The sequence below is a fragment of the Jaculus jaculus genome, chromosome 5 (genome assembly GCF_020740685.1).
Source record: "Jaculus jaculus isolate mJacJac1 chromosome 5, mJacJac1.mat.Y.cur, whole genome shotgun sequence".
Classification (NCBI taxonomy): domain Eukaryota; kingdom Metazoa; phylum Chordata; class Mammalia; order Rodentia; family Dipodidae; genus Jaculus; species Jaculus jaculus.
In genome coordinates, this window is record NC_059106.1 from 156,020,027 (window position 1) to 156,033,014 (window position 12,988).

Below are 12,988 nucleotides of genomic sequence, written 5' to 3' on the forward strand. Positions count from 1 at the left end.
AATGAATGAATGGGTTCCTGGCAAGGGAAAGAGATGTGTAAATAAATGAGATTTTTAAAATAGAACTGTATTTTTCCTAAGCTATTTTAACTAACATACCTATCATTATTGGAAGAGCATGTTATGTTACAACCTTGTTAGAAAAAAAAAAAAAAAAACAACTCCACTTTTGAATGCTGGATTGGTAAAGATTATGGAGACTTTCTAGGCTGGACTGAATGCACTGTATCACTGCATCAGGGGATGGTCCATGGGTCTACGGAGGCTGGGGACAGAATGTGCAGGTTTGAATGTAAAGTATCCTATAACCCCATGTGTGTGTGATTAAATCACACATTCAATTCCCAGGTGGCAGAGCCTTAAGGTGGTGAAGCCTTGTTTCAGGAGGTGTCAGTGGGAGTGGGCCTTGAGGTTAATGAATTCAGCTTCACTGGGTGTTCAGAGATCATTCTTGCTGATTCCTCCTGGCTGATGTGAATCCCAGATGTCTGCTCTTGCCATAATTCTCCCAGAGTGATGAAACTTCTCAAAACTGTAAACTGGAAATAAATCTTTTCCTTTTTTTTTTTTAAACTGCAACTCTAAATAAGTAACATAAATAGAGAGCAACTCAAGTCATGAGTGGTGGCTCAAGTAAGGTATATAATCCCAGCATTAGGAAGAGACAGAGGTAGGAGTGTCACCATGAGTTCAAAGCCCAAACAGACTAAAGAGTGAGTTTCAGGTCAACCTGGGCTAGAAAGAGACTCTGCCTCAAAAGTACCAAAAGCAACTCAAAACAGTTTTATATTCAACTTATTGGAATTGCAGTTCTACTTAGCAAATAACACTGTTAAATGGTAGTGGTCTGAGTCCGTGTAGAACAGATGTAGAGTTATTAAAACTTAGTTGCAGCCGGGAATGGTGGTGCACACCTTTGATCCCAGCACTTGGCAGGCAGAGGTAGGAGGATCATTGTGTGTTCAAGGCCACCCTGAAACTACATAGTTAGTTCCAGGTCAGCCTGAGCTAGAATAATGAGACCCTACTTCAGAAAATTTAAAAAAAAAAGCAAAACACCAAAGACTCAGTTGCAAGAAAATTGCTTGTACCTGATGGTGCATTGGATCTTGTAATCCCATCATTCGGGGTTGAAACTGATCCATATTTTGATGTTGTGCATATGCTGGTTGCTGCATGCCATCTCCAGGAAATCCACTAAAAAGAAGAGTTTTCTTTGTTGTTCAGAAGCACTTAAGATTTTCAGCCACATATTACAGGATGATGCTCAGTAATCATTAGTGATCAACATTTTAGAGAACCATTTATTAGTCTAAACACTAAATATCCTCTTCAGCGTAAAAGACACATTGTTCTAACTGTAGTAAGATACCCTCTCTATTAAGGAGAAACCCCATAATACAATTTGAAATCAATGCGTATACTAAACAATGTTTTTATTCCTAAGGCTTGCTTGGATTGTGTTTATAACTTATTACCAACTATGTATTTGTCAAGGATTTAAAAAGAGACTCACAACGGTGCCTGTGGAGGAGGAGGAGAGCTGGCAGCAGGCACAGGCACAGGCACAGCAGGAACAGCAACTGGGGCGGCCATGGTGGGTGCGGGAGGCGCCGCTGTGGCCACAGCAGCAGTAGCGGCGGCTGCAGCAGCAGGGGCTACAGTGGCAATGCCGGCAGCCTCCTCTTTCTTTGATTCTTCCACAGCTTCTGGCTCATCGTCATAATCAAATCTATCAAGCAGCTTCTGTAATATGGATGCAAATGATCCATTTTCACAGCAATTACAGATGATTGCTATCAGCTATAACCCCACCATCTTTTGTTTCATTTTCCCCCATGTTTGGAAGATCTTGGTTCAATTTTTACACAAATACAACTCTGGAGTGTTTTGAGATGAAGCAAACTTGTATTTATTTGATTTGAAGCCAGGTAATTATACAAGCTATGAAGAAGCTGAAATGAAATATTTGCAATAGCAATTAGATTGAATAGATATTTCTAGACAAATGAAAAAAAAGCACAGAATTCTTCTTTGTGACCCTGGTGCAACAAATACTATTTCTTTTTCAGGTTACCTTCTTCAGGTAAATAACAAAACACAAGAAATTACAAATCAAAATAGTAACAAAGATAATCACTGTCTTGGATTAAGAAGAATTTTTTTTATTATTTATTTGAGAGTGCAGATAGAGAGAATGGGCACACAAGGGCCTCCAGCCACTGCAAATGAACTCCTGATACATGCACCCCTTTGTTCATTTGGCTTTTGTGGGACCTGGGAAGTCAAACCTTGGACCTTAGGCTTCACAGGCAAGTGCCTTAACCACTAAGCCATCTTTCCAGCCTCTCTTTCTCTCTCTCTTAGAGAAGAATCTACAAGAGATTTCTGACCTGCTTACTTTAGCAGTTCAAACCTGATACAACTGTGCTGGAGAATATAGCTCAGTGGTAGAATGCTTGTTTAGCATGCATAAAAACCCTAGCACAAGATGTATGCTACTTCAGCTGCTTTAGGATGATGAAATTACAGGTCTTAGTAGGACAAAAACAGACATGGAAAGTGAAGATGAACTGGCTACTTTCAGAAATACAAAGATTTAACTATCTCAAAATTATGTCAAATAGACTCCAGAAATTCTAAAGAAACAAAATATAAGATACAAAAATATAGAACTACTAAAAAGACTACAAATGCAACTGAAAGGAAGGGGAAAAGGGTAGGAAGAGCGAGAAGGGACGAGTAAGGGAATAAATAGAAAAACCTAGGGCCTCTTGCCACTTCAAATGATCTCCAGATGCATGTGCCACTATGTGCATGTGGCTCTTTGTAGGTGGTGGGGGCTCAGACCTAGGTCAACCCAGGCTGACAGACTTCGCAAGCAAGTGCCTTCAATCTTTGAACCAGCTCCCATACGATTTATTTTATTTTATTTATTATTTTTAAAAAATTTTTTATTTATTTATTTGAGAGCGACAGACACAGATAGAAACACAGATAGAGAGAGAGAATGGGCGCGCCAGGGCTTCCAGCCACTGCAAACAAACTCCAGACGCGTGCGCCCCTTGTGCATCTGGCTAACATGGGACCTGGGGAACCGAGCCTCGAACCGGGGTCCTTAGGCTTCACAGGCAAGCGCTTAACCACTAAGCCATCTCTCCAGCCCTATTTACTGTTTTTTGAGGTGTGGCCTTGCTGTAGTCCAGGCTAACCCTGAACTCATAGTAATTTCTACCTCTGCATCCCAGTGCTGGGACCATCACACCCAGCTAAGTATTCTTTTTAATACAGGTATGGAAAGATTTCTAAACCAAAACACAGTAGACTGATACACAAAACATGCAAGAATTTATGTTCAATTATGCATGTTAACAGGTGTGTACGCAAACATATATTTTCAAAGCAGTGAGGAGCTGCTTCTTTCTGCTTTACCGTTCTCTGTGTTAGGAACCCTCACAAGAAAGTATTTATTCTTTTTTCACTCCAAAATATATCCAACCTCCTTTTCATCAGTTATTAATAAATCATGAAAACAGAGTAGTGGAAATTGCCGTTTACCTACCACATGGACTATTAATTTGAATTACTGTCAATAAAGTTCCATTACCTTACTAAGAATCAGAAATTTTAGGGATTATGAAACCAAATATGATTTTCACACTTTTGTACTATAAAACTGAAAAAAAAAAAAACATTTTCATATAATCATAACGCTAATAAGAAAAATGAACAGAGACCAAAGTAGAGATGCCTGGGTTAAAGTCTGAGCAGTGTATGCATGGCAAATCTGTATCCTCACCCTATCCTGAAGTGTGGTAGTTTTATTTTTATTTAAAAAATTTTTTCTGATTATTTTATTTATTTGAGAGTGACAGAGAGAAAGTGGCGGGGGGGGGGGGTTGGGAGAGAATGGGTGTACCAGGGCCACCAGCCCCTGCAAATGAACTCCAGACACGCGCGACCCCTTGTGCATCTGGCTAACGTGGGTCTTGGGGAATCAAGCCCCGAACCGGGGTTGTTAGGCTTCACAGACAAGCGCTTAACTGCTAAGCCATCTCTCCAGCTCAGTGTGGTAGTTTTTTAAGACATGCCCCCAATAGATTCCATTTATTCAGTGGATTTATAGTTTATTCAGCTGGCTGGAGAAAGTGTCAGTGGGCGGATTCCAGCCCTAAGGTGTGCTGGTGGATTTGCAATTCCAGTCTAAAGATAAACAAAGTGTTTGGAGTTCCTGAAGTACGCTTATTCGTGGGGTGGCTTTTGGGATTTGGCTTGTGGTCTCTCTCTCTCTCTCTGCTTGGGTCTGTTAAAGCAGGTCAGCATCTGCCATTATGGAACTTCAACTGCATCTGTAAGGCTCAATAAATATTCCTTCCTCCATAACTGTGCCTGGTCTCGAAGTTCATCTCAGAGCCCTGATGCTGTCCGCTATGGGAAAAGACTTTTCGATTGACCTGTCTTCAGGTTGTGCAGTGTGCTAGAGAGATGCAGCTTCCCTGAGTCTTCACCTATGCTTGGATACGCTTTCTGGTGTTGAAGCTGCCTTTGAGTCATCCACTGCTCTTATAAGCAACCCCTCACCCTGCTCTGCAAGTAATCCCAATAAACTCCTTGGTTCACCAGAAACAAAAAACCTCTATATCCTCAATAACAAGTTCTTAAACGTGGTTGTTATGGTTCAAATAACAATACTTGGGAGGCAGAGGCAAGAGGATTGCCGTGAGCTCGAGACCAGCCTGAAATTACATAGTGAAATACAGGTCAGCCTGGGCTAGAGTGAGACAGACCCTAACTGGAAAAAAACGAACAAAAAGGGAAGTACCAGCTGGGCATGGTGGCGCAAGCCTTTAATCAGGATGCAGAGGTAGGAGGACTGCTGAAAGTTCAAGACCAGACTGAGACTACATAGAGAATGCCAGGTCAGCCTGGGCTAGAGTGAAGCACTATGTCTTTAAAAAAAGAAGAAAAAAAAAAAAAAAGACACATGGGAAATACCTTGTCCAGGTCTCATTTACATGCTGCTTTATTTTTCTGCCTAAGCAACTATGGACCAAGTCCTGAAACCATGACCCCAAGTAAATCTTTCCTTTAAGTTGTTCTGTCAGGTGTGTCATCACAGCTAGACCAAAAGATAGTACCTAACGAACAAATCATAAGGTCCACTGAATAGCTGAAAGACACTTGAACCAAGGGGTCTCACATTAAAAATCTAAGGGATGGAGAGATGGTTCAATGGCTAAAGGCACATGCAAAGCCTGATGGCCTGGGTACAATTCACCAGTACCACATAAAGCCAGATAAAGAAACTGGCCCATGTGTCTGGAGTTCATTTGCAACAGTAGGAGGCCCTGGTGAGTGCCCATTTTCATATATTCTGTCTCTCAAGTAAGTAAATATATATATATATATATTTAAATATGGTAACTAGTCTAGTGTGGTAGCACACACCTTTAATCCCAGCATTTGGGAGGCAGAGGTAGGAGAATAGCCATGAGTTCAAGGCCACCCTGAGATGACATAGTGAATTCCTGGTCAATCTAGGCTACATTGAGACACTACCTCGAAAAACCAAAATAAATAAATGAATAACTAAATAAACAAACAAAAAATATGGAAACTAAAGTTTATAGATCAATGTCTACCAGTACGGGACCGGCTAAATTCTAATGTGCCCATGTAATGGACTACTATTAAACTTTTGTAGAGAATGTAGTTTTAACGACGTTTGTTAACGGTACAATGGAGAGACAGTGTTTTGTGACCAATTAAAGAAAAGCATATATAATAATATATTAATTGTAAAAAATCCTAACAATGCTACAGTGGCACTTTCCAAGTACTGGGGGAAGGGAGAAGAGACAAGGAAGAATTTCCTTCTATTCACTTGTCTTTATTCCACAGAAATTTTTGTAGTGAGCATGTGTTCTCGATTACATCTGCAACTAGGAAAAACCACCCACACTTTGATGCTGAGGAAGGAAAGCAGTGAAACCACAAGCAGTGCCCAGAGGAGGTAATGCCCACAACCCAGGGCGAGTAGCGAGGACTGGAGTGGGTGATGTGAGAGAAGCATACCTTGTCAAATGCAGTTTTTTGCTCAGGTGGGGGGAAAGCAGGTTTTTGCTCAGGTGGCTGTGTAGGAGCTGTCTTTAACTGAGCCGTGATAGCCTGAACCTGAGCCATCACAGCATTGTCAAGGGCGGGAGACTGTGGTTTTGGAGGCTGCTGAAAAGTCTGAAGGATCTGCTGAAGCTTAAAGAATGGGAAAACTGATAAACCACTCAACAACATAGTATCATTAAATGTTATTTTACAAAAGAAATTAAAAAAAAACTTCAAAGTAACTGAAAATAGGACAGGCACTAAGTAACCTGTGGGGGGAAAATCCACCTTTTAAATAACTAATGATTAAGTTGTGAGTGAATATTAAGACAGCGTGCACTACTCAAGGTGAAAAATACATGCCAACAACTCCAAACACAGAAAACAAGGGTCAGAGAAGAGAAAGTACATGAATTAAAATACAGGAAAAAAAAATGAATTTTTCTTTTTTTTTTTCTTTCGTCTTTGTTTTTCGAGGTAGGGTTTCACTCCACCCCGGGTAGCCTGGAATTCACTGTGTAGTCTTATGGTGGCCTCAAACTCACAGGATCCACCTCCCAAGTACTGGGATTAAAGGTGTGTGCCACTACACCAGGCTTCACTCTGTAATATGAAATGCACCACCACCTGTTGTTAAAGTACTTTAAATTTCTCTTTCAAAGAGTTATTACTATTTCCTTACATTTCACATACTTTCCTTACCCTTGGTTAAGTCATTACCTTCCTAGTGAGAGCTATTCTAGTCAAAAAGCAGACTTTTTTTTTTTTCTTTAAGTTCTTACAGATCAGGAAGGGGAAACACAAGTACCAAGAGTACCAAACCCATGTAAGTGGCTTACCTGTTGGCCTTGAGTTGTCTGAAACAGCTGAGCCACAGCAGCAAAAGCATCAGAGCTAGGTAACTGTGGCACAGTAGGTATTGAGTTTGGAGTGGCCTGAGGAGGTTCAGAAGAAACTTTCACTGGAGGTGGAGGTGAGCCTGAAACAGCAAAAGGCATTAAAGGCTTAAAAAACCATTAATGTTTCCTTTTTTAAACTCCTTTGCTTATACAAAGTTCAGTCCAGTTTAATGTGAGGTTACATCAAACAAGTATATTTTTATTCATTCACTGAGTTTTGCTTGCGTTTGCGTGGTGTAGGGACCTCTATGTGCCTATGGGGCCCCTCATGTGCTTGCCTTTGCTACTGGAGTAAAGAGGAATGTTGAATATTGAGCTCCATTGCTCTTCTGACCCTGCTGGAGTCTCTTACTGATCATTTAGCTTGTGATTTTTGTTGCTACCCACCTTTGTTACCTCCTAATTCTCAGGTCTCTACTCCCCATGAGACTGGGATAACAGATGTGCATGGCCACACCCAGACACTTATGTGGGTCCAACTCCAGTGGTCTCTCAGGCCATGCTTGCACAAGAAGTGTTCTTACATGCTGAGCCATCTCTCTATTAGAAATAAGAATTATAGGGCTGGATAGATGGCTCAGTAGTTAAAGATGCTTGCTTGCAAAGCATACTGGTACAGGTTTGATTCCCTCCTACCCACGTAAAGCCGATGCACAAGGTGGTGCATGTGTCTGGAGTTTGTATGTAGGAACAAGAGTCTCTAGAGTGCCTATTCTCTCTGACCCCACTGACTCTCTCTCAAATAAATAAATAAATATTTTTTTAAGGATTGTAAGAAAAACTGTACCTAGGATATGACTCAAGTCTTCTTCCTCTAGGAAGCCAATACAGACATGAAACTGAACAAATCTATGCCATTACCTAAGCTCATACACACTTAACTGTACCTTCATTATTGGTTACATTTTCTGCCACTGGAGCAGCATTACTGGTTCCGGCTGCCATATCCAAAAGTGGTTGAATAATTTCAATTTTGAACACTCCATTTTTTTGCCAAAGATTCAGCACACGGACTATTTTACTCTGTTATATGTAAGAAAACATGAACATACCAATAAATATTTACAAAATAATTATATCTTTGATTTTCATTTTGTTTTGTTTTTTAAGATAGGGTCTCCCTCTAGCCCAGGTTGACTTGGAATTTAGTATGTGGTCTTACAGTAGCCTTGAACTCACAGCGATTCTCCTACCTCTGTATCCTGAGTGCTGGAATTAAAGGCATGTACCACTATGACCAGCTATATCTCTGATTTTAAAAAAGAGGGGCTGGAAAGAGAGGTTAGCAGTTAAAGCACTTGCCTATGAAGTCTAAGGACCCCAGTTCTAGGCTCCATTCCCCGGGACCCACATTAGCCACATGCACAAGGGGGTGCACGCATCTGCAGTTCATTTGCAGTGGCTGGAGGCCCTGGTGCACCCATATTCTCTCTCTCTCTGTCACTCACAAACAAATAAATAAAAAAGAAGCCAGGCGTGGTAGTGCACGCCTTTAATCCCAGTACTCAGGAGGCACAGGTAGGAGGATCACCATGAGTTCGAGGACACCTTGAGGATACATAGTGAATTCCAGGTCAGCCTGAGTTAAGAGAATGAGACCATACCTTGGGAAGAAAAAAAAAAAAAAAAGGAGGCTGGATAGATGGCTTAGCAGTTAAGGCTAAGGACCCAGATTTGATTTACAAGTACCCACGTAAGCCATATGCATGAGGTGGCATGGCACATGTGTCTGGAGTTCGTTTGCAGTGGCTAGAAGCACTAGCGTACCTATTCTATTCCCTCTCCCCGCCTCTTTCTCCATCCCTCTCTAAATCAATAAATTATATAAATAAAAACATTAAAATATTAAAAAAGAAAGAGCTAGAGAGATGGCTTAGCGATTAAAGTACTTGCCTGTGAAGCCTAAGGACCCAAGTTCAATTCCCCAAAACCCACATAAGCCAGATGTACAAGGTGGCACATGCATCTAGAGTACCTAGAGGCCCTGACACACCCATTCTCTATCTGTGTGCATCTCTCTTAAATAAATAAATGAATTTAAAAAGAAAGAAAACCTTCCTAGGTTAATGTTTTCTGTACTGTTTCATAAACAATAAAATTCATCAGAATTATTACCCAGCTAAATGACTCCACTTAGCTTTTCTTCAATGGGTAAAATATAAACAAAGGAACATAAACAGAATATACAAATAACAAATAATAAATGTATTAGTGGGAAACTAGAGGGACAGTTCAGTGGTTAAAAGTACATGCTTGAAAGGTCTGATGGCCTAGGGTTCAATTCCCCGGGTCCCATATACAGCCAGATGCACAAAGTGGCATAAAGCATCCCGAGTTTGCTTGCAAAAGGTGCTGGATTGTCCATACACTCTCTCAAACAAATGCATTTAAAAAAAATCAAGCCGGGCATGGTGGCGCACGCCTTTAATCCCAGCACTTGGGAGGCAGAGGTAGGAGGATCTCTGTGAGTTCAAGGCCACCCTGAGACTCCATAGTGAATTCCAGGTCAGCCTGGGCTAGAGTGAGACCCTACCTCGAAAAACCAAAAAAAAAAAAATAAATAAATAAAATCAATAGCTTGATTTTTTTTTTTTACTAGTTTTTACTGATAATTACAAAGAAATCCATCCACAAAAACCAATATTCATTTATTTGCAAGGAAAGAGAGAGAGAGAGAGAGAGAGCGAGAGAGCGAGAGAGAGAGAGCGAGAGAGCGAGAGAGAGAGAGAGAGAGAAAGGAGAGAAAGACAGAATGGGCACGCTAGGGCCTCTAGCCACTGCAAATAAACTCTAGAAGCATGTGCCACTTCGTGCATCTGGCTTACATGGGTACTGGGGAATCGAACCTGGGTTCTTGGGCTTCACAGGCAAGTACTTTAACCTAAGCCACCTCTCCAGGCAGACACCCCCCCCAAAAAACAATATTTTTAAAGAATTTTTTCCACAATGATTAGTACAGTTAAAATGCTGAAGAAACTGCTGAATGTGGTTGCACCTGCATGAAATCCCAGCACTCAGGAGAGATGATTCGAATCTCAAGGCTGCTCTGGGCAATATAGTAAAACCCCATCTCAAAAAAACAAAACAACAAACAAAAACAAATAACAGCAAAAAAAAAACCCCAAAACAAAACAAAACCCCAGTATTTTAAGAAATTGGCCTACAACTAAATGGTAACATGTTTTGTAGCCAAATAAATATGAAGGAGATTCAGACAAAATGTTATTCATCGCTATAGCTTTATAGCTTTAAAAAATATATTTCTCCATCCCCCACAAAAGTACTAAGAATATAAACAGAATTTATTATAACATCCCAAATTATATGTTCCTGTTGTGTCTGTATCCCCATTCTTCATTATTGTGATACTGTATCTATGACCTCATGCTGACAAGAGCAGGTGGGAGTCTGGTAGAGCAGAAGAGATACTCTAAATTCTAAAGTATGCTTCCTCGCTGAGAATGGAGGCCATCTGAGGCCCAACAGGCTTACCCAGGAAAGGGCTGGTTAAATTGTCTCCCAGTAAAACTATGCAGCTTCTGGCTTCTGTCTTACTCATTTTCTATAAAGTTTACAACTGCCACAGGGATCATAGAAATGTTTTCCCTCCTTGATTTGGCTAAACTGTAAATAAAATCCACTTTCTACCCAGCACTTGGGAGGCAGAGGTAGGAGGATCACCATGAGTTTGAGGCCACCCCGAGACTATATAGTGAATTCCAGGTCAGCCTGGGCCAGAGTGAGACCCTACCTTGAAAAACAAAAAAACAAAATCCACTTTCTACATCAACCTCTGTTTCCTAATTTCTTTTGGTACAAGGAAACTAAAGTAGAAGGTCACGGATCTGAGTGCCTTTTGACGATAAGCTTACCTGTGTAATTCCCACACCTATTTAGAGCCCCGTCAGGTTGTATCTGTAATGTTTTCCTACCTCTCTACACTACACATTGTAAAATCTCATATATGTTGAATACCACTTATGCTCTAGTGTGTGTGCATGTGGGTGCTTGTGTTGGGAAATATAATTACTGGCCAGTCTGGAATAAATCACAAATGAACAATTTCTTCTTACTAAAGAATTTCATCATCATTCAACCATACAAGCACATCTTTGTAGTCCAGGCTGGCGTGGAATTATCCTCATACAGCCATTTTCCAAGTGCTGGAATTATAGATGTGCACACACATGTAAGCTTGCAGTGGCTTATTTATTTTTAATGCACTATGATACTTTTAAAATGTACCCTTTTAAGTTTGCTGGGGTGAGAACATTCAACATGAACTCTATCCTAACACATAACTGCTAATTATAAATACCATGTTATTGTGTGGATCTCCAGAACTTACTTATCTTGACTCAGTTAAACTTTACACGTATTGATCAACAACTTATTTCCCCTTCCTCTTTCCAACTACAACACCACTCTTTGATTCTGTAAGTTTAGTTTCCTTATGTATTTTAATAGTACAAAATTCCTTGCACAGAGAGCATGCTAATCTACCATTCCAAAAAACAAAATGAGGGGCTGGGATACAGCTCAACAGTTAAAGGTGCTTATTTGCAAAGCCTGCTGCTGGCCTAATAAAAGCCAGATGCACAAACTGATGCATACATGTCTCTCTCCCCTTCCAAATAAATTTGTGGGTTTTTTAAAAATTTTTTAAAATTTTTATTTATTTGAGACAGGGAGAAAGTGCATGCTAGAGCCTCCAGCCACTGCAAACAAACTGCAGACAAATGCGCCAACATGTGCATCTGGCTTATGTGGGACCTGGAGAATCAAATCTGTATCCTTAGGCTTCTCAGGCAAGCGACTTAACTGCTAAACCATCTCTCCAGCCCTTGTCACATTTTTTTTTTGAGGTAGGGTCTCGGGCTGGGCTTAAACTCAGGTGATCCTCCTACTTCTGCCTCCCAAGTGCTGGGATTAAAGAGGTACACCAACATACCTGGCTAAAATGTTTTTTTGTTTGTTTTAATTTTTTAAAATGCAAGCGTATATATAGGTTGGGTGTGTGGCGCATGCCTTTAAACCCAGCACTCGGAAGGCAGAAGTAGGAGGATCACATGAGTTTGTGGCCACCCTGAGACTACAACTACATAGTGAATTCCAGGTCGGCCTGGACTAGGGTGAAACCTATCTTGAAAAATAAAACATAAAAAGCAAGCATATGGACATTTTTTTTAAATTCAAAACTTCACTATCTGAAGGTCTTTAATGTACTTTACTTCACATAACTTGAAGTTAAATATATAAAAATAAAAACAAGCACAAAATTCTGATTATTAACTATACCTTATCTTCAGATGGACAAAGATATAAATACTGGAATGTAGCAGTTATGTTTTTAGAGAATCTTGGCCCAAAAACATCTTTATCAGTTCCAAACTGATGACGAGACTGTCTCACAATTGAGTCAATTACATACAATCCAGGAACTTTGTATTCTGGTTTACACTGCAAGTATAAAGATTAAAGTTAGTACAAGAAAATAAAGTCACAATTTGGCAACCATTAATCTCAAGCTATGTAACCTTATGTATCTACCCACTGACTATTTTACAAAGTGTTCAAATGTCTCAATTACTTGGTTAAGCTACCCAATTTGTTGCATGTCTATAGAATTACTATTCTTTGACACTGTAGAGGATCCCCCCACCCCCGAAGACTTTACTTTTCTCAGATCTATCTATTTCCTCCTCTCTAGAACTTTCCAAAAGGCTTATCAATTTGCTTTTATTTATTTTGTTTTCTCAAGATAGTCTCACTTTAGCCCAGGCTGACCTGGAATTCACTATGTAGTCTCAGGGTGGCCTTGAACTCACAGTGATCCGCCTACCTCTACCTCTGAAGTGCTGAGATTATAGGCATGAGCCACCACACTGGGCTTCAATCTCCTTTTATACAAATTCATTTACTATGGTATTCTCTACTTCAATAATTTTCAACCTTTAAATTATTAAAAAATCTTTACCAGTATGTCA

At 40.2% G+C, this 12,988-nt stretch overlaps 1 protein-coding gene across 5 annotated transcripts in view; it reads right to left on the reverse strand.

The window, feature by feature from the left end:
• Nucleotides 1-12,988, reverse strand: part of Scaf4 (SR-related CTD associated factor 4) — a 71,726-nt gene that overhangs the window by 28,457 nt on the left and 30,281 nt on the right. For all 5 annotated transcript variants that reach the window (XM_045149723.1, XM_045149725.1, XM_045149722.1 and 2 more), the window contains exons 4-9: nt 12,300-12,461; nt 7,889-8,024; nt 6,942-7,081; nt 6,076-6,252; nt 1,517-1,746; nt 1,092-1,197 (exon numbers count right to left, since the gene is read on the reverse strand). In XM_045149723.1, coding sequence (XP_045005658.1) covers nt 1,092-1,197; nt 1,517-1,746; nt 6,076-6,252; nt 6,942-7,081; nt 7,889-8,024; nt 12,300-12,461 — 951 coding nt within the window. The remainder of the gene's footprint in view (nt 1-1,091; nt 1,198-1,516; nt 1,747-6,075; nt 6,253-6,941; nt 7,082-7,888; nt 8,025-12,299; nt 12,462-12,988) is intronic.